At 38.8% G+C, this 23,091-nt stretch overlaps 1 protein-coding gene and 1 long non-coding RNA gene across 6 annotated transcripts in view; one reads left to right on the plus strand and one right to left on the minus strand.

Annotated features, from left to right (window-relative positions):
• Positions 1–23,091, minus strand: part of LOC123309910 (neurobeachin) — a 452,107-nt gene that overhangs the window by 323,750 nt on the left and 105,266 nt on the right. For 3 of the 5 annotated variants that reach the window (XM_044893216.1, XM_044893218.1, XM_044893214.1), the window contains exon 1: positions 13,480–13,713. The exons of 1 other annotated variant lie outside the window; for it this stretch is intronic. In XM_044893216.1, coding sequence (XP_044749151.1) covers positions 13,480–13,698 — 219 coding nt within the window. In that variant the 5' untranslated portion in view covers positions 13,699–13,713. Of the gene's footprint in view, positions 1–2,266; positions 2,306–13,479; positions 13,714–23,091 lie in introns of those variants that run through there. One more of the 5 variants, XM_044893215.1, reaches the window with a different exon arrangement.
• LOC123309915 lies at positions 6,300–7,299 on the plus strand. The gene is made up of 2 exons (XR_006537303.1): positions 6,300–6,683; positions 7,109–7,299. It is a non-coding gene; the product is annotated as an uncharacterized LOC123309915 (long non-coding RNA).

Below are 23,091 nucleotides of genomic sequence, written 5' to 3' on the forward strand. Positions count from 1 at the left end.
AGGATAAAACCTTATGAAGTCGCGAAGGAAAGTCAGCATTTCCCGAAAAATAACCCCCTACAGCCCCTGAAGAAAATCACTATCGCCAGTACCTCGTAAAAAATTAATCACGACGTCCAATGGCCGCGGCCCACTTTTACGAAACGAACCATAACACAAACGAAGATTTAAACTTTAATCACTCCCTCGCGGAGAGGGTAAAAATTCGATAGGATTCCCCGTTTCATGGCTTCCTCCGCAAATTCACTCTGGTGAAACAAAGTCGACGGAACTGGAGCCCTTTCAGCTCGATCTCCTCAAACTCCGGCTCCATTTAATTAAAAATCTTTCGATTTGTACACCCCCAACTCCCACCAGCATTAAAAAACCCCCGGTCGTGACAGAAAAAAAACGTCCCGATTCAAGCCAGCCAAAACAACGGTTTTGGATTGGATCGTCAAGTTGGCGACGTATTAAGTTCCTCTGGTTTTATCGAGCGATTTTTTCGTCAGATGGCGATGTTTTGAGGGACGTCCCTCCTGATTGATACTCCAATTAGAATAAAGAAAACCGAGAAAATTAATTTGAATCGGAAAGTTGCATCAGAAATTATCCTTGGACCCTTACATTCAAGGAATAGATTCCAAACTCACAATCCATTTTGTAACGATCTGTAGAACGTTTCCAACCATTTTCTTTTTCACGGAAGCGTTTAAGAGCCAGAAAAAATAATTTTGCGAAATGAAGTCAGAATTCTGACTGGTTTCTCAGAATACAAGTCAGAATTCTGAGAAACAAATCAAAGTTGAAGTATGGAATACTGAAATGAGTTGAAATTTTGTTGAATTTGTCTCGGAATAACGATTTGTATTTCAGAATTCTGACTTATCTCTCAAACTTTCTACTTGTATCTCAGAATTCCGATTTGGAGCTCAGAATTCAGACTCGTATCTCAGATTTTCAACTTATGTCTGATAATTTCGATCTAAAAGAATCAACCTGTGTCCCAGAATTCCGATTTGTATTTCAGAATTCTGACTCATCTCACAGACTTCTTACTTGTATCTCAGAATTCAGACTTCTATCTCAGAATTCTGACTTATCTCTCAGACTTCCTACTTGTATCTCAGAATTCAGACTTGTATCTCAGAATATCTACTCAAGTCTCAGAATTAAGTTTTTGATCTCGGAATATCAAATTATATCTCAGAATTTGGATCTTTATCTAGAAAAATCAACTTGTGGCACAGAGTTCCGATTTGTATTTCAGAATTCTGACTTATCTCTCAGACCTTATACTTGCATCTCAGAATTCCGACTTGGAGCTCCGAATTCAGACTCGTATCTCAGAATCTCAACTTATGTCTCAGAATTCAGATTTTCATCTTGAAATTTACACCTATGTCTCAGAATTTCAATCTTTATCTAGATAATCTAGAAAAATAAACTTGTGTCTCAGAATTCAGATTTGTATTTCAGAATTCTGACTTATTTCTCAGATTTCTCAGTTTTATCTCAGAACTCCGACTTGGAGCTCAGAATTCAGACTCGTATCAAAGAATTTCAACTTATGTCTCAAAATTCAGATTTTTATCTCGGAATTTAAACTCATTTCTCAGAATTTCGATCTTTATCAAGAAAAATTAGCTTGTGTCTCAGAACTATGAATGTAACCTCAGATTATGCGAATTATACTTGAAATTCGACATGGAAACTTAAGTCAGGATTATACATTTCGAAAACAATATTTCACCGAGTATCGAAGAATTCTGAGTGTATCTACAGTACTGAAATTTCAAAATTTAAAATTTGATTCAGTAGTCGTATGGTTCGTTATCTGGACCAATAACAATTTCCACCCTCCAAGCTCGGAGGTTTCATTGACATAGTTCCGAAACGGTTCTTGATGACGGTTGGCCACCCCTGTATGAGCGCAAATTCACGAGATCCGAGAAACTCCTCGAGGTCTTAGCGTTTTATTGAAAAATAATGAAGGGGGGACGCTTCACTCAAAATTCAACTCGTAACTTCAACGGAGCAAGCTCTGACCCTTATTATCTCGAAAGTTAAGTCATAAGCTCGAGTTGACCTTTGAAGCTTTCATCGACTTTGAAATATTCGTGCAGAGGGAGAAGCTCCCTGCACGGCTTCTACTCAATTTCGAAGTACATTCTCCTCACTGGAACACTTCATTAAGTTGGACCAGTAATAACCAATTAATTTGACGCAGGTGAGCATATATTTAAGTCCAAGAGATCCTCGGAATGTTGGGTTCGGCTGAACTTACCGTTATATCCGATCGATTGGAAGAGGAGGTGGGACTCACCTGAAACAAAGAGAAAAAAAATCAAAAATTGTTCAATCATTGACAAAGTAATGAGTTCTTCAAAAAAACAACAAAAACATCGATCAAAATTTCGATATACGAGGATATATTGAAAAATTCTTAGCCTAGTATAGAACCAAACAAAATTTCAATGTCAAAATATTTTATTACTCAACATTTTCTCCTTTTAATTGGATACATTTATTACAACAAACCTGCAACGTCTCTAGAGCTTTCCAGAAAATGTTTCTCCTTGCTCTGCAAACCAGACCTCCACATCTTTTGTTACCTCCTCGTTGAAAGAAAATTTACGACCTTTTAAACTTTTTTTCAGTTGAGGAAAGAGGTGATAGTCGGATGGAGCCAAATCTAGTGAATAGGAGGGGTGTTTTAGTAATTCAAACCCTAAATAACGAATTTTTCGAATGGCAACATGAGATTTGTGTGCAGGGGCGTTGTCCTGCAAAAACAATACACCTCTGGATAGCTTTCGCTTCTTTTCTTTTTAATTTTTTTCCGCACAGTGTTCAGTAATGTCGAATAGTAATCTCCGGTTATTGTTCTACCCTTATCCAAAAACTCATTCATGATTACTTCATGGCAATCCCAAAAAACTGTAGCAGAAACTTTTCCAGCAGATTTTTTAACACGAAACTTCCTAGGTCTTGGATAACCAGATTGTCGCCATTACATCGATTGTTGATTTATTTCTGGATCGTAGAAATGTACCAAAGTCTCATCCATAGTAACAATTCGGTTTAAGAAGTCAACATCGTTTTCAAATCAAGCACAGATCGAACGCGATGCTTCTAAACCCTTGCACGCTTTTGGTCAACATTCAAACATTTGGGTATCCATTTTGCAGCAATTTTTCTCATGTCCAAATTGACGTGAACTATAAGATGACCGCGTTCATATGAAATATTCAGTGCTTCAGATATCCGTTTTAGCCCAATTCGACGTTCTGATAAAATCATGTCATGAACTGCATCGATATTTTCGGGGATGTACACAGAAACTGGTCTTCCCGATCGGTCATCATCTTCAATGGAAAATTTACCTCTTTTGAAGCTTGCAGTCCAATTTTTCACGGTCGCATACGAAGGACATTGATCACCAAGGGTATTAGGCATATCTTCGTAAATCTGCTTACCTCTTAACCCTTTTAAATACAGGTACTTGATGGTGGCTCGATACTCCAATTATTCGATTTTCACAATTTCGGTGGACATCTTCTTCCTTTTAATTTATTGCGTAACTCTGGTTGAGGTACTTTTTTGACCTCAAACTTCACAGTGACACTTCTAATGAGTTATTGTTCGTTGCTATGGCAACGCAATATTTTTTTTAGGCATGGAACTGGTCTAGGCTAACTAGATATCAATACATCTTCGTAACCTGCAAGTATTTGTTCAGCAGCAAAATCACTTATCTTATTTCGATTGAAATGTCCTTAAAAAACATGGATATGTTTTCCACATCAAGCAAAATGGAATATTGAAACAGATAATATGTGATTCTATAAACCCCAGTGGACAGGAATTTACAGATGGAAAAACTGATTGTTCATTCTGATCTTTTTTCATTATGATTCTCTCAGCGGGCGTTCCAAATTGCAACCGAATATCACATAGCTATCCTTTCTAACGGTTGAAACAGAACCCATTCCTCACTCACTCAATATACAGCAACGATGAAATAAACATGAACTCACAAATTGGCCACCGGATTAAATCATTATGTCCAGTCGACCAGAAATAATATCTCTCCTTCAGTAACGCCAATTTATAGCTGTATAAGGCTCGACCGTCCTTCTCTCATTTTCCGCTGACTGTGGAAGAAGGTCATCAAAAAATAATGAAAAACGTGACGCTAATACGGAGAGATGTGAAACTCCAGCATCAACGTCATCTCCAGACGGAAACGTACTCAAGTAATCCGGAGTATATTCGTCTCATTATTCGGGACAGCCTGGAGGTTTCTCCAGAGAGATATTGAATTAACCCAAAACAAGAAAACCTCATTTCACGAGGTACCAGCACCATCTGGACCGGAGGAAGGATCTCCATTCCATTATTGTTGATGAAAGGAGCAATGAAAGATATTACGGTCAGTGATCAGGAAATTCACATCAGGTGTTAATCTAGATGCCCTTTTTGTAAGTTCCTCAGTTTCTTCATTTTTTTCCATACTACAATGCCCCCAATAGGGCCCATCATTGCACCTGGTCAGTTGCCTAATGGTTATAACACATTTCCATGTTCATAATGAATCATTTGATAATGATGATCGACAACTTGAACGCTGTTCTATTGTTCAACACTCCATGTTTACTATCCGTGACATGTTTCACTTATCTACCAGCCACGTCATAATCAATTTGTCAGTATGACACAATTCAAATTGAAACAATCTTTATTGGGAGCAAAATAACAAATCCCTGTACAGCGGCAATTCAGTGATAGACGTATGGATATATTGAGAGACTTTGTCCGCACTATGAAACAGAAATCAAATATTCAGCTTTTTTTTAGAATGGAATGTCCTAATATCTGGGCGAGCCAAGGTATGAAATGAAAACACTATTCCAGATATAAATACCTGTGCGATTTTAATTTTTACTGTACATGTTTCGAGCTAATTCAGCTCATCTTTAGGAGTATAAATCGCATAAGTGAGGCTGAAAACAACAAAAACTCTATGAAGAAAACGTAAAAACGCTCTACAATGAAAGACATAATACAAAATCAAGCGAAAACATTCAAAACAATATAAGTGATAAAATAGGAGCAAGAACCAACTAATGAAAGTTCACAAAAGTCGAAAACTAATAAAAAATAACAATTAAATTATGAGGGTCATTGATATAATATAAAAGAGTGAAGGGTCAACAATATAAAACGGTTTGAAAAAAGGGGAAATCATTAATGTAAAAAAGTCATAACTGAAAAATAGCGGGTGTAACAAACCACATTAAATTAATTTAATTGAAAAAGGAAGAATGAAAATCTTTAGAAACCATTCTCCATTTTTCAATTAACTTTATTTGACGTGGTTTGTTACACCCGCTATTTTTCAGTTATGACTTTCTTATACTAATGATTTCCCTTTTTTCTATTACGTTTCATATTGTTGACCTTTCACTCTTTTATATTATATCAATGACCTCCATAATATAATTGTTATTTTTTATTAGTTTTCGACTTTTGTGAACTTTCATTAGTTGGTTTTTGTTCCTATCTCATCACTTATATTGTTTTAGATGTTTTCGCCTGATTTTGTACTTTGTCTTTCATTGTAGCGAGTTTTTACGTTTTCTTCATAGATTTTTTGTTGTTTTCAGCTTCACTTATGTGATTTATACTCCTGAAGATAAGCTGAATTAGCTCGAAACATGTAGAGTAAAAATAAAAATCGCACAAGTATTTATATCTGGAATGGTGTTTTCATTTCATACCATAAATCTTCAGCTAGTTCTTCTAGATAGTTCTATTTTCAATAACTCCACCGGATATTTCATCATTATAATTTTCAGATTGTACGTTTGCAATATCTGCACATTATTCATGTTTATGCACATAAACCACATATTTGTATGAAAACCAACCAAATATTGACGAATAATAGGATTTTGCTGCGGCTGCAATTCCTTGAAATGATCCGACAAAATATTTGTTTTCCAAATTCGTCCCATATTATTAGGGAATATTTCGAGCTTCCTATTTTATTTTCATTATGACGGAAATGCTAATAATCTGCATCACCAATGTGGTCAAATATTTGCTGCATTAATCTTTCAGATTTGCTCAATAATTGAAAGTGCTGAGCAATGTATTTTTAGAATTCTATTAGTGGAAATTAAATAGAAAAACAAAAAGAATTCAGTTGACAAACAACGAGTGAATTGATATCCAAATTGTTGTCTCATTATTTGGTTTATCCGAAAAAAAGTTTTTCCTTGAATTTTGAACGCTGAAAAAAATTCACGCAGAATCCGAAGACCTACCCTGTTTTGCGAATATACTTCATCAATCCTTCCCTAGAGTTTATCATCCTGCTGCTCGTGACAGCATTGATATTTTCAAGAGAAGGAATAATTGGAATATTGTTTATTCAACGGGAAAAACAAACGGTTCTTATCAACTGAATAATAGGTACTTTGTGGGTATGTTATTCCCTAACCGATATAACGATCCAGTTCGTTCCCGGTCTCGATAGCCTTGCAATAACACAGTTCAATCGTATTGAAATATCGAAGCGCATATTCGACCGAAACAATGTCTATTTTTGCCGGTATATTTGTCTTATTATCAATGGTCGTGGCAGCCCTGGCCTGTGGACTGGGTGTATACGACATAACAAATGCCCGATAGGCATGGTGAGTTGATGCATTTTTATTTTTCCATTTCGCCTAATTTCAGTTCGAAAATGTCATGTTGAGCATTGCGAAACGCTGAAAATTTTCAAATCCATGTCAGCCTTCTTACGCATAAGTGTAGGACAGCTCAGTAAATTGTGTGAGTGATGGGTAGATGAAATTGCAAAAATCAAAGTAGGGAAAATAAGTTTCGATCAATATCTATTATAATTCCCCATAGCAAGAGCCAATTCTATTTCTCCATGTGAGGCTTTATTAAAAGCCTCACTCAACCTCTGTAGGTATATTTATTTCTTATATAGGGTATATGGAAATCATTGCGCAATGTTTTTAACGAAGAAATATTCGGATCCTTTAACCATTGTATCTTACTCTGCAAAGACTGAGAACGAATCGATCATTTTATTGGATTTTCTGCTTTTCAGGTGGTTGGAACTGAGAGAATGGACAGAAGGGACAAGAAATCATCAACATATTTCCCGAGAAAATTTTTTCAGATGTTGGATAAATACATATAAATAAATAAAATGGTATAAACCCATATAAACTTCTCACTCTAAGGGTGATTCCTGAAGATTTCCATAAAATATGACGTTGTATATAACCTATATCCACATTGAAGTTGTTTATCCCGAATAAAACCACCTCTTCTGATATAAACCAACACTGGTTCAAATAAAATCCACATCACAAATACACAGTTACGATTTTTTTAACTGAAATCAAATGAAAATTGGATTAAGGTGATCATCATTTTTCCTCAACTTTCCTCGATTTACTCGAAACTCAAGAGCTCTGAACGAAAAATCTTGGCAATTTGTGGAGTAGGTGGCAATTCAAATGAAAAGAGGTTACAGCAGATTTTCGAAATTCTCCCAAAGCTTTCTATTTCTTCTCAAATGAATAAAGGCATTTCTGTATGCGAGAAAGTTTTTCATGTCCGACTAAATTAAATTTCTCTGTTGGATGAAATTCGCCATCAGCCAGCAGATGGGATTATATTATCCCAATAATTGATCATGGCACACTTTGATGTAGAAGGCATACGAGTATCTACATCTACAGCATCCTATCCTCTTATCACCATGGACACGCGTTTCCATCCTGAAATATTCCCGTTTCTCCCATTCAACTCCATATTTATAACGATAAATCCACATCTCACCTGTAATATTTCGAAAGCTCGAAAATCTTTTTCAACATACACATATATAAATAGGATCCGTCATTAAAAAAGAATAAAAACTGGAAAAATACCGAATATATAAGAGTAAATGTTGGAATGAAGAAAAATTTACAATTATTTGTTTCATTCATTACATATTAATGCATGTGCGACACTTGGTGCACCTATATTCCTTTCAGCGGGGTTTCAGCCCTCAGCCCTTATTACTTTCGCTTTTGTTCGATAGCGTTTTCCACGCATCTAAAAGGACATTAATTCTCAGCTGGGGCAAAATATATTGCCGTGCATAATTACCGTTAATGTACTTAATGAAATTTTGCAAGGGGTGTTCGCAGGGGAACTGGGAAAGAGGCTAATTGAAAAATGATGAAACCTGCCCCATTCCGAAAAAAAATTGATTCTGCGGTTCAACTGGAATTTGCCATCTGCAGATTTCTATATGGACATCTTGCCAAGTTGGTTTAGGGTTTGAGGTGTCTATACAGGGTGATTTCAACTCGTACAAATATTTCAACAGTAAATTCTTGAGGTCAAAAAAACACTTTTTTCGTTTAAAATTTTTAAAAGATATAGGCTGTTAAAAACCCATAAAAAAATGTTACTTCTAGTTGTATTTCACAAACGGATTTATCGAATGAAATAAATTTCGGAATATGGTATATCATTTATTTGATTGATCTTTTTCGAATATACGATATCACCCACGTCTTCCAGTTTTGTCATTATCACAATTACGTACCATAAAAATACCGAAAATTCAAAGAACCCAACTCTTGAAACTAAGTTGGACGCTGTGTAATGAATATGTGATTGAAACATATCTGTGAAATTCGAAATACTGGGTATTTTGGCTGAATAATACTCTGTTTAAAAGATCCATAGATTTGTAGCCTCACAGATTTAGCTAGTTATTCTAGGTAGGTAATTTTGTTTTTCTAGGGGTGGCACAGCTCATTATGAAAACAAGGACTCTATCTTTTTATCAGGGCAAAATCCAAAAAACTTGTAGAAAAAAGTGTTTCTTTTGACCGCAAGAATGTACTGTTTAAATATTGAAACGAGTCATAGACTCAGTCTGCATTTCAACTATTCTCGACTTGCAGAATGTCCTATTTGGAATTTGGTCAGATGAGTTCTTAAGCAATATTCACAAAAAGGTCCTTTGTTATCTTTTTGTGATGTGTGTGAAGTAATCTCGTAAGCTGCAACTATCGTTTTGTCTACAAGAGACCTGTTTAAGTCAGAAGACTTAGAAGCTTCATCAGTTTCTTTTCATTTGATACAATAGAGGAAGTGGGCTCGGCTTTCAGAGGAATTGCTGCCAGGAAGAACACAACATTGACCAAAGAGCACCAAGATTTCGCTGGATAACCACAGGATGCATAGATTGCTGTCATGTACTTCATGTAGTTCTCAGAACTACATGGGAAAGACCATGGATATGCTGAATGCCGTACTTTGGACTTTTGAACACACCTCCCTTCAATTTTCTTCCCTGAGTACCAAAAAAACTCTGACCTGTTCTAAGAAACCTCACCCTCACCCTCACTTTGAGATACAAATTGCATGAGTCAACTGTTGCCTTGTGAGGTGAAATCAATGAAACATCGACACAATTGGGAATTCAAAACAATCGATACGCCCTCTGGTGGCTATTTTTGTAAATAAAAAGTTAAGGCACTTTTGTCAATTGTTTGTTTACAACATAGACCTAATAAAATAAAATGTATAATTAGGTCTATGGTTTACATCGAGGAACGTAGAACAATGACGTAAAGGCATTAACTTTTTACTTCGAACTGTCACCACTATGTCGCTGCAATCTACATTTGAATTCCCAATAGAGTGCATTGGCGTAGCTATCATGAGATAAATCAGTGCTGTGCAAAAGATCTGCATACATGACTTAATTATCATCTTATAACTCATGGACAACGTTTTCGTAGCAAAGTTGAAGTTATTTTGAATAATCTTCTTTATTTCTTTACCCATTGTCTTTGATGTGTCACTGCTTACGAACCCAGTTCTGTCTGAGCTTGACCTTGCCACCCAACACGTCATGACCCTCCCAACAAGCGCTGAACTGAATTGTGCCTCCTTTCTGTAGCTTCTCGTGATAATCCCAGAATCCATACCCACTATTCAATATTGACAACTCCACTCTGTGATTCGGGATTCTGACCGACCCAATCGTGTTCAGGCTCTCAGAAATGATCAAATGATAAATTCCAGACATCCGTGTATACGTTCGATTCGACCTCACGTCCGGGTAAGGCACCACCAATAATTCCCGGCCCCGGAGGTAGGGGAAACATGGGAAAGCACTCTCTGGGCCGGAACGAGGGGTTCGAAATAGCTTCCTCGAAATAATTAATGAAGATACAATTCGGAATCGACTAACGAATTTAGATTATCGCGACTTCCAACGAAGGTGGAGATAGTGCGGTCTCTGGTTCGGGTTCTGTCGAAAAACGGACGAATTAGGCTCGGGGAATATGTTGCCTAAATGAGGGTCTATTGGAAATGGGTTTCTGGAACGATGCGGTTCGTCAGTTGGATCCATGCTATAAATAGAATTATTTGCTTCGGCGGATTCAGTGAAAGGACCACTATTGGTTGGTTATTTCCGATGATGGAATTTGGAATCGGGCATGGAAGGGAAAAATTATAACTTAAGAACAAAATCTCATTTGTGTGCCCGAATCGTCAAAATCCTGGAGTTTAAAAAAAGCTTTTAACTGTTGAAAGATTGTTTTTTCCGAACCATTTCCAGAATATGCTAAGTTTCATAAAAAAACTCAGAATGACAGAAAGTCCGAATAAGAAACCATCAGTTTGACTCTCTCTGGCTTGGTGCAGAGAACGGCTGAACTGAACCATCAGTGATCAATCCGGATTCTCTACAATTTTTGTACAAAAGCATACGTACCACACAATCGAAACTATAATGAGGGGCTATGGTTTAGGGCCACCTTTGGTGTTCATCAGAGGCAATATGACCGCCGTGTTTTACATCCAGGAGGACCTGGAACCATATATTCTGCCTGGGACACCCTATAATATTTCAACTTATTTTTTAAGTCCCAGATTTTTCGAGGATGCCATCATTACAAAGATGTACGGGGTGAATATTCGACTCGTACATATATTTAACTAGTAGATTCTTGAGTTGAAAAAACACTTTTTTCCTACCCAATTTTACAAATTTCACAGTTATTGTTTAATTTTTGAGGATTACTCGAAAATGGCGAATTAAACGTTAAAATATTCATTAGATAGTGTATAACTTGATTTCAGGAGTTGGATTCTTTGAAGTTTTGGTATTTTTATGGTATCTTATGGTCAAAATGAGAAAAGTGAAAGACAAGACAAATAAACGAAGAACTATGTTCCGAAATTCATTTTACTCGATGAAACCGTTTGTGAGATAGAACTAAAAATACTTTTTTTAGTGTTTTTCAACAGCCTGTATCTTTTAAACCGAGCCGATTCGGAAAAAATTATGAAGGAAAAAAGTGTTTCTTTTTACCTCGAAAATCTGGCAATGAATGGAATGAGAATGATATTAATGTTGCAAATTAGAGAAAATATGGGACAAATGCCATCGTCTTCGTCTGGGTTCCTATTTGGGGGTAGTTGAACCGGATCTCGTTACATACTAGATGGCGCTCGATTACTGGATAACACTCAGAAGCTACTACTGGTATTTAATCCGTCAATTCCAAGCGTTTTCCGTCGGAGAAGGAGTTGTGCTGCTCCTACTCTTCTTCGATGGAACGTTCTCCCTTTTGTTGTCCTGACGATGACCAATCGACTAGCTCGATTCAAATCTGGTTGATATACAAATCAGCGGGTGAAATGCATCTGAATTAATTCTTCTGAATAACTTTTTTCGTGCCCGACGAATCGAGGTTCGATATTGGAAGTAATGAACCGAAAGTATCAGTCGGGCCGCGTCAACAATGTTCGCCAAAACAAATAAAAATTCCCGCTCCCCTCGCAAACGCCCACCCCACCCCGCCAAACCGCCCGGATGCACGAACGTGCATTTCAATCGCATCCCACATATCGCCGTCATAACGCCCAATCGAAATCGATGACAGCGACACCCATCTCCGTCGGGACGCGTCCCATTTCTCTCGCCATAAATTGAAGGGCGTCGAAAGAAAAACCTCATTACGGCGCATTCTTCGTCCGCCCCACGCGTTTATATTTCCAATGCATGTGTCGCCGTAGGACGTGACTAGTTTTTCCCGGGAGTAAAACAGCGTCGGGACAATGTCCCCCTGATGAAGACGAATAACGACACACGGGGATGTGTCGCGGCAGGGATGGGCCGTCCGGATCAATCGTTTATTGCAAAGAATTGTATCCGTTCCGCGCCGTGTCTCCCCTGTGCCAGGTGGAAACAAGCCGAGTCTGGTAAAGGGGTCATTACACGGCATGTGAACCAACACGCCACTGGTCGGACAAGTCGTTTCATTATTATATGTCAACGGTCTTTGAAATCCTGATTATCCAAACTCGCTTCTGCGCTGTATTCTGTACTCCACAAGCCAGGCGCGCCACCTCACAAGCCGTGTAATGATTATTCCAAAGGTCCATTACACGCCGGCGCTGTGTCATGTTCCTTTTAGGGACCATTACACGTCGTGTAGCTATTCTTTCCCTCGAATGTCCCCCTTTCCCTTGCGTGTAATGAACCCTTGTTCATTACACGTCGTGTAATGCTTTACACACTATATGACGTGGGAATGACGCATGGTACTCCACACGTCGTGTAATGACCTTGTTGATAACTTGTCTTAACTGCATCCTGCTGGGGATTAAATTCATTTTCAACCGCCACGATGATCTGAAAAGCGCAAGATCGATATTTAAAATATTTTTCTATGGGCGCGGCAGGGGTGGATCGTTCGGGTCAATCGTTTATTGTAAAGAATTGTATCCGTTTCGCGCCGTGTCTCCCCTGTGCCAGGTGGAAACAAACCGAGTCGAGTGAAGGTGTCATTACACGGCCTTACACCTTGACCTTGTGTAATGATTTATTTAAGGGTCCATTACACGCCGACGCTGTGTCATGGTTCCTTTGAGGGGCCATTACACTTCGTGTAGCTATTCCTTCCCTCGAATGCCCCCCTTTTCCTTGCGTGTAATGAACCCTTGTTCATTACACGTCGTGTAATGCTCTATTGCGTGTGAATTGGCACACTACACGACGTGGGAATGACGCAAGGTATTGGTGGGCCACTTCTAACTCCACACGCCGTGTAATGACCTTGTTGATAGCTTGTCGTAATTGCATCCTGCTGGGGATTGAATTCATTTTCGACCGCCACGATGATGTGAAAAGCGCAAGATCGATATTCGAAATATTTTTCTATGAGCATAATGGTCTAACCTAAAATAATTCAACGGGTTATTCTATCATCAAGATTTCCATCGTTATTTGGTTCAGTTGGCGCGTACTAGCATCTTTCACCCACAGTAAAAAGCAAATATATTAAAATATATTAAACCGAGTGTAATTCCATACAATCTGTAGCGAAGAAAACAGATAATACATATCTATAAAATCACAATACATATCTGATATCAAGCATAACTCACCGAAAACGCCTTCAAGAACACCAAGCACTGTATTATACCCTCCATAGTGTCCCCCGTCAGGCAAAAAGTACCGGTCAAATGTCTGCCCCTCCTGCCCACAGCGGCCGAGGTTGCCAGACTGGCGTGCACCAATGCTCTTCTCGGCAATGAGGTTCCAGTGGCCGCCAACACCCTAGGCATCGGCTTGGCGGCGCTGATGAGCCGCTCCAGCGAGTCCATGTCAGGGGAACGCGATGTCCATGTTAGGGATTTGCACTTTCGTTCACCTATCTCGACGGTTTCACTCGAATCTCTATGACAGTATTTTTCGCACTCCACCGATCGCTACTGTTCACTAGTGGGAAATTTTTATGGTATGACCATTCGGAAGGCTAGACAACGAATTGTAGATTCTTCGGAAGCACTAGAATATTCATTCAGCACCGAAAGACCTCTAAACTGACTGATGCCGATGAACTAAAGATAGGGTAGGGAAGACCAAATTTTCAATAATGAAAAGGAAGAAACTGATTGATTGCTTCAAGTGAGCCCCAAGGTTGCGAGTGATTCAAGGACACATATTCACGTGTATCGTGACCTATGTTTTTTATCATACCTGCATCATAACATCAGATGACATCAGATGTCACGTTTGGTTGAGATGGACATACCAATTGTCGTTTACAAGCTTATTTGGCAGTGGACATCGATAACTTCGAAATGGTTTCGAAATAAGACAAACTCGAGTCATTCCATCATGACTTTCGCTAGGCCTTATTACCCGCACCTACTTTAAATGAAAAATTTTCAATTTGTTCTGCTACTTAGCAAACATTAAAACAAGGCATGGTTTAATATTGAGATTATGCAGGCTGTTGAGTTCACATAGAGCAAGAATTATGATGCAGGTGTGATAAAAATTTATCTATAAGAATCAGAGGAAATATGGGACACATGCCATTGTCTCCGTTTGAGATTCTATCTGGAGGGGATTGAATCGGATATCGTTTCATACTGATTGGCGCTCTGTGTTACTGGATAGTACTCAGTAGCACATGCCAGTATTGAATGAGAGTCCTTCAATTCCAAACGTTTTTCCATCGGAGAAGGAGCTATGTTGCTCTGATGAGGTCAAATGAGACCGAAACCATGGTCAGCTTCTACTTTTCTTCGATGGAGCGTAATCCATTTAGGGCCCTGACGATGGAAACTTGGCTAGTTCAATTCAGATCGCAACACTTGATGATATTCATATCAGCGAGTGCAATGCATCTGAATTAAAACAGTTTTTTATATGTACTTACTTTAGGCGCAATCTTTTCGATTTATTTATAAGGTGAGAACAATTATCTGTATCTCATTTCAACTTCCTCCAAATAGTCTAAGGAGGTAACGCAGGGGCGTAGGGAATGACTTCAAATCATTCATACGTTCATAATCAAATAACTGACTAATCCCCGGTTTCACGAAGCTTGATCGGGGAATCAACGATTGATTGCTGAATAAGAGTTTTCGATCGATATTTCAGGATATCATTCTCGCGTCAAATTTTGATCTATACAGGGTTTTCCACAGTGGTTGGCCCATCAGAGAAATTGGAAATCTAGTAACTGTCAAATCGTTGATCTCGCAATCAAAGTTTTGTGAAACCCTACGTTTGATTTTAGAATCTTATTGTTTGCGGACGACACGTCCTTCTTGATAACAGCATCAAGCTTACGGGAACTAAAAAGTAGATGCGAGATGTTGGTAGAGTATTTTTCGGACTGGTGCCGGAAAAATTCTCTGATACTAAACGTTGATAAGACAAATCTAGTTCACTTTCAGATACGCGAATCTGTTGAAAAGTTGGTTCTTGATCTTCCTCTGGGAAGATTAGAATCTTCTGAGTGTGTGAAGTTTTTGGGCCTGAAGGTTGACAAAAATTTAAATTGGCAGAGTCATACCGAGTCTGTCTGCAAAAAGCTCAGCAGTGCCTTTTTTGCACTGAAGCGTTTAAAAAATATATTTCCGCCAGGTGTGTTGATTAGTATTTATTACTCAATGGCATTCTCACATATGAATTACAACGTCATTCTATGGGGAGGGTCAGCAGGCGGTAGGGAGGTTTTTATTGCTCAGAAGAGAATAATTCGACTGATCTTCGGTCTCAAACCCCAGGAGTCCTGCAAGCCAATGTTTTTGGAACATAGAATAATGAGCTTTCCATGTATTTATATCTTAAGATCTTTATTATATATTCACAACAATACTCAGTCTCTCATGAAATGCTCTCAATATCATGAATATAATACAAGGCATAAGAACACTATCTCAATTCCTGTGCATAGAACATCAAAATTTGAGAATTCACCTATGTATAGTGAAATTAAACTTTATAACAATCTGCCAAATAGGCTAAAAAATTTAGAATACTATAGATTTAAGAGGGAACTCAAGGAGCTTCTGCTGGAGAAATGTTTCTACAGCAAAAGTGAATTTTTGAGCTCTATTATTGAATGAAATATATTGTTTTTCTTTTCTTTTGGTTGTAAAATGACTTGTCCTATACATGAACCATGTCTCAAAGGATTAAATAAAATTATTATTATTATTATTATTATCATTATTACGTCATTATTTATATTTATTTCGATAAAATACTTCGTTTTGATTGATTTTTTCCACATCTATAGCCCTGCAACGTCATTGGTTCAAAGGATCGAATGCGAACGACAGATTCATAGAGTAAGAGAAGGCAAGTCCCAGATTATCCTCGAGGACGATAGAATACGAGTATAACATCCACAAGTATGTCAATACTCGAGTTCCTTTGTTCCCGACGTAGCCACGACGAAAAAAAACCAACAATAACCGTCTAAAATCGATTTTACTCTCAATAACCGCCATCCAGGGGTCCTCCATACAGCTCGCCGGTCTCTCCATGAAAAATCATGCCGTTCGTTCTCCGCGAGGACTCTAACAACCTATTCTATCGCCAGATAGACACGGTATCATTACCTAAATTGATTTCGTTCAGGACGGCACGGTCTCCGGTTATTCCCGAAAGTTCCCGTGATGTATCCGGTTCGAACGATGGCGATGATGCTGCAATTTTAACCCGCACAGCGGTTTCGTCTAATTTGACGAGATCGTCCGGATGATGGTCCGGGCATTATTCCTTGTCGAGTTGGCGGACGTTCGTTCCTTCTGCTCCGCTCGACGTGGATTGAACGTTTTGTTTCGTGCAGGTATGGGCGAGTTTATCACGTCTTGATGCATGACGGAAATGAAACGTCGATACGTTTTTTTATGATCTTCGGAATTCGTTGAGTTATTTCTACGTTCGTCAACGATTGGGACAGCTCTGGTTTTTCATCGGCCGCTTCACGTACCATCGGACCATTTCGACAATATTAATCCCTCAACAAAGGATCGACTACTGGGTAGTTTACAATGCTGTCCCGTATTTGCGAGGGTTGAAACTTTTGATAAGAAATCATAGTGCTCAAAAGTCTTGCATAAAGGCGCGTATACATCTGAGCAAAATAGCCGAATGAGCACGCCGCACCGAATGAGCGTTTATGCGGACAATTTTTCTTTCCGACGCATGGAACAGCATGAGCATGTGTTCGGAGCCGCTCCAACGGATGTGTCAGTTCAGTGCTTACGAACTGAAAACTTAGAAAAAAGGAATCATTCTATGTTCTAAGGATGAAAAACTTGTGCACTTGTGTTGATGCACACTTGTGTGTGTTGTGCTAGTGCCTCTTTCATAATTCTGTACGAGTTGCTAAAGAAGAAGAGGCGACGGCGTACTAGATGGTCTTCACAATTATATCTACAAAGAAGTCGAGACCATAGCCTCAACAGCACATTTTTTTTGCACGACATTCAGAGTGAGGGCGACAAAATGGGGCGGTTTTCATACTATTTTATTAAATTCAAACACGTTTCTTGCGAGAAAGTCATATTTAAATGTGCTCGTTCGGTTCGAGGAAACATGTCAACTAAACCCATCCACACCGAGCACGAATTTTCTTTGATGGACCGACAAATTGCGGATCGGCTCCGCGCAACATGAGCGCGTTCGGTGAGGTGTGTTTTGTCCGTCCACATCTGAATGCTCATTCGGCGCGATGTGCTCATTCGGCTGTTTTGCTCAGATGTGTACGCGGCTTAATATTTCTTATATTCTTCTGAGATGAGAAATAAGCCGAATCCCATAAGAAATTAACAAGAAAATTCAAAATTTTCACAAAAAACTAGTTTTTATGTATGTCCAAGAAAAGGTTTCGACTAACCATAAATTTTTCCGGATTCTCAGGAAAGAATCCTGTAATGGAAAATGGTCTTAGATACTTGGTTTGATCGCCTTTAAGATGAAGATTGAGTTCTAAATTTCCAAAGAGTTTACCTGGGAAAAGCAGGCTTTTCTGAAGGAAATACTAAATTGCTCTGGCATCCTGAGTGGGCACCGAGATCCCCAAACTCAAATCCCTGCGAACACTACCTCTGAGATAGAGAATTAAAGACATGGTGTTCGAAGAACCAAGCACTAACCTGACCAACAGAGCTATGAGATATGCAATACATCCTTAAGTGTCAAAGAAACGCTTCAAATCGTCGTGGAAACCGGCACAGCAGGCATCAAGTATTGAACATGTAAATGTAAATAAGTCGAAATGATTGCGATGGTTGTGATAAATAGTTATGCTTGTGTTTCTGTGAAGTCTATAGACACTAGATCCTTTCGTTTGCATAAAAAGTGTAGCACTCTTCTACACCCGATTTTAGTATTCGTTTGCTGATTGAATTTACACCACTGTAGAGGAGGTGTAGTTTATCTACATCTCCTTTTGACTATGTGTAGATAAACTACACTTCCTCTACACTGGTGTAAATCAAATCGAGTGTAGAAAAGTGCTACACTTTTTATGCAAACGAAAGGACCTACTTTAAACTAAATTATCTTCTCTTAGAACTGGTCAAATTATGTATCTGACACTATTTGCCACTAATAGTTTTTCCTAGAATCCAAAAAAAAAGGTTCTCTCGTTATTTTTTCTTGGGCATATTGAACAACCAGTTTTTCGTCAAAAATTTGAATTTGAATTTGCTTGTCGATTTCCTAGAACATGAGGCGTATCTCTCATCTCAAAAGAGGATATAAGGAATATTATGCAAAATTTTTGAGCACTCGATGAGAGTGCTATGAAAGTTATCAGCCTGGCAAATACGGGAGTTCGTTGTGAACTACCCTGTACCTACGTGTAAGTATAATATCAGTACTTTTGATAGATTTTACAACAACTGTATAAACCTAAATAAAATAAGTTCTATTTTACCATTTCATTTCATGTATTAATTGGTGAGGGTCTTTTCAAAGGTATTAGATAGACCTCATCAAAATGAATCACTAATCACCAAAAATCACCCATTCAAAATATCCAAAATGTCTGAGTTATCCCCTAAAGTTTCATGAGATTCCATTAATTCTTCATTGTTTACAATGGTAAAGAGACATCTGCATAATTGAATGGGGTCATTTGAAAAAATTGTTGTATCTAGCTAGAAAAGAAAAAGACAGCGCAGAAAAATTGAGACTCTTTAAAAAAGTGCTATTATTATTACTACCGTATTTTCACCCCATTTATAAAATTGCTTGGAAAACTCTGACAAATTCGAAAAAAATTGTGAATAATTAAGAATAATTTCATTAGAGAGTTTCTGAACTTGTTTTTTTTACACTAGTATCTTTAGTCGTTTTCTGTCAGTGGGTAGAAAGTATAGAAATGGACCATTTTAGAAAAACAAAACTTCCGAGATCCAAGATAATGAGAAATGCCCTTTTGAGAACTCCCTGTATTATATAGAATACAGTATGACGTCAGTCAATATATTGTCAGAAGTATCTGGAACAGCGACGAGGAAGGGATTGATATTCTCCTCCATAAGTATTTTGTTCTAATTGGATGAAATCTCTTCTCATGTCATGAAATACCATTAGGAGAAAGATTACGTAGACTCTACAACGATTGTGCTTGTTGTCTTGTGGCAGTTCTAGCAGAGTTTTCCAATGACTAACACGATTTGCAAGAAAAATCGTGTGCACGTAGGTTTCACCCAATCCTCGAATCAGTGGACCGATCTCGACTGAAAACAAACGATAATGTCGGCGAGGAAAATTCGAATAAAACTTAAAATGACCCCTTAACGCTCCACTTTGAAGGACGACGACACGGATTTGTTGGAGCTTTTCCTTATTATCCGAATGGGGACTTCTGGCAGCATTGAAAACTTCATTGTTATCCTGAAGTGGCCTCGAGCTCAACGGAGACACGATTCGTTTGTTTCAATATTCCTGCTCATTAATTTTAATACTCTCCCATTAAAATCCGTCTGATGTAGTAGACAGTCTAGAAAAATGAGGTGCGGGTTCACATTAGATTTTCTCGGAAAATATCGTTGTGATCTCGTTTTCCTTGCAGGAAAATATGAACTTATTAGTGGGGTGAACTGTGGAATGTTTTGGTAAGGATTTGACGACTATCCATAGGAGATACATGCATAATAATAGGCATTCATAGAATATTTGGCTCTTGACTATTGGGAATGTAAATGAAGATTGCAGCGACATGGTGATGGCGGTGATGGCAGTTCGAACTAAAAAGTTAATGTCGGTTGTCGAAACTGAATTCAAGTGTGTTAATTATTATCAATTTTGGGTCAATAAATGTCATGAAGTATTTATGAAAAATTCCGACTATATTCTGATAAGCTGATAAAAGATAGCAATATTTTTTGAATCTAAACTTCTTGGCTCTTTACACGATCATAATAGAAAGAAATTATATGGAGAGCCACGACTATGATTTCTTGCATTCTGCATTATATACAATGGCTAAAATTGCAAAATTGATGCTAAGAAAACTTGTCCAAGTTGAACTGGATATCAGAAATGATTTTCTAAATGAATTTTGTGTGAATGTCTTCGAAATTAATATGTTTTTCAAATTACGAGGTGGAAAAACTCTTCTCTGGGGGAAACAGATTTGTTTTTTGTGTGAATCCTTGCCTTACATCTTTACAGGATAGTCGTACTAGAAGATTTGCTCAAAGAATGCAAATTATGAAAACTTCACTTAGCTTTCCCCATTGTCACGAGATAGATTGAGATATTTTCAACGAATATTTTTATGAAAACCGGTACCTAGGTACCGAACATTTTATCGAATTCTTGACGAACTGAAATAAGAATCTTGCAATGAATAGGAAGCTTGAATGAATCGCGGTTCATAATTCACAAATTAAAATTTTCTTGAAAGGAACGAAACTGACGCCGGTCTGAATGCTAGAACGTGAAAATTTTTCAGGATATTCGAAAGCCACCTTTGATGTTCTATCTTCCTTCGTATAGTTCGCAATTTTGCTCAGAACTCGAATGGAAGTCTTTCAGCCCGCTGCAAACATAGGATTCGAACAGTAATTATCGACAGGAAATAGCCTTTGATGGCGGCTGCACCATTATCAACCTACTCTACCGAACAAACACACCAGATTTTGTGAGGATCCACTCTATCTCCCTCCCTATTCGTAAGGCAAAACTGGGCACGGTGATGTTCCAGTGCGGGCGCATTGAATGCTTCGGATTTTCGAGAGGAAATAGACATGTACCCGGATCCCAGAAACTCATTAGAGCGTGGTATTCCTGTCCCGGAAAAATTGTTAATCCTCTTTCTTCCGTGCGTCGAAGCTATATGGCCGCAGTCATTTGGCGAGTATGCGCGCCAATGTGAATGGAAATGTGGATGAATTTGGCATTTCCTACATTTTGTTTCGTCTTTCGCTAATCCGGTATTATTCGAATACGCCGTGGACTGGTTCACATTGAGATATTGGAAAGATTTCGTTTTGTGCAATGGTCGACTGATTAAATTTTCGACAGCGATTATAATAGTAATAATAGTTGAAAATAGGAAAGCAATATCGGGCATTTCTTTTATTCGCATTGTGAAGATGTAATAATGAAAGTTTATCCACCTTATACAGGGTGATTCTTCAACATGTACAAATATTTCAACAGTTGATTCTTGAGGTCAAGAGAAACACTTTTTTCCTTTACCATTTTTTTTCCACCGTACTCCTCTGAAGTGACCGTACAAATCTTAACCGTATTTACCGTCTATTTCCACCGTACTCCTCTGGAGTGACACAAAATTTAACCTTATTTACCAGTTCACCTACCGTTTAAACTTGATCTAGTTATCGTAGGCTGTGTAGATTACCGGCTTCCGCGACCGTTCGACCGCCGTTGGGTCCCAGGAGGACTTGGGGTTCCTACCGTATTTTTGGTGCTCATTTTGTTAATATATTGCCGACTTCCGACCGATCAAGTTACAGGTTGACAGTTTCTTCCGACCTGCTGTCTGACTGGCAGCCATTTTGAGGGTCACAGAGAGAAAAAGAGAGAGGGAGAGAGAGAGAGAGAGAGTGCACTGCAATTGGACTGAGACCAGCCACCGTACCGATTTCCGCCGACAGAGGGAGTGACTTGCCAGGATTTCGACACTTAACCGTATTTACCGTCTATTTCCACCGTACTCCTCTGAAGTGACCGTACAAAACTTAACCGTATTTACCGTCTATTTCCACCGTACTCCTCTGAAGTGATCGTACAAAACTTAACCGTATTTACCGTCTATTTCCACCGTACTCCTCTGGAGTGACCGTACAAAATTTAACCTCATTTACCTGTTTACCTACCGTTTAAACTTAATCTAGTTATCGTAGGCTGTGCAGATTGCCGGCTTCCGCGACCGTTCGACCGCCGTTGGGTCCCAGGAGGACTTGGGGCTCCTACCGTATTTTTGGTGCTCATTTTGTTAATATATTGCCGACTTCCGACCGATCAAGTTACAAGTTGACAGTTTCTTCCGACCTGCTGTCTGACTGGCAGCCATTTTGAGGGTCACAGAGAGAGAGAGAGAGAGAGAGAGAGAGGGTGCACTGCAATTGGACTGAGACCAGCCACCGTACCGATTTCCGCCGACAGAGGGAGTGACTTGCCAGGATTTCAAAACTTAACCGTATTTACCGTCTTTTTCCACCGTACTCCTCTGAAGTGACCGTACAAAACTTAACCGTATTTACCGTCTATTTCCAACGTACTCCTCTGGAGTGACCGTACAAAATTTAACCTTATTTACCTGTTTACCTACCGTTTAAACTTGATCTAGTTATCGTAGGCTGTGTAGATTGCCGGCTTCCGCGACCGTTCGACCGCCGTTGTGTCCCAGGAGGACTTGGGGTTCCTACCGTATTTTTGGTGCTCATTTTGTTAATATATTGCCGACTTCCGACCGATCAAGTTACAGGTTGACAGTTTCTTCCGACCTGCTGTCTGACTGGCAGCCATTTTGAGGGTCACAGAGAGAAAGAGAGAGAGAGGGAGAGAGAGCGAGAGACAGGGTGCACTGCAATTGGACTGAGACCAGCCACCGTACCGATTTCCGCTGACAGAGGGAGTGACTTGCCAGGATTCCAAAACTTAACCGTATTTACCGTCCAGTTCCACTGTACTCCTCTGGAGTGACCATACAAAACTTTCCTGGAGAAACCGTATTTCATCAGCCGCCCCACGCCGACCAGGCC

This window comes from Coccinella septempunctata, chromosome 3, assembly GCF_907165205.1.
Source record: "Coccinella septempunctata chromosome 3, icCocSept1.1, whole genome shotgun sequence".
NCBI classification, from domain to species: domain Eukaryota; kingdom Metazoa; phylum Arthropoda; class Insecta; order Coleoptera; family Coccinellidae; genus Coccinella; species Coccinella septempunctata.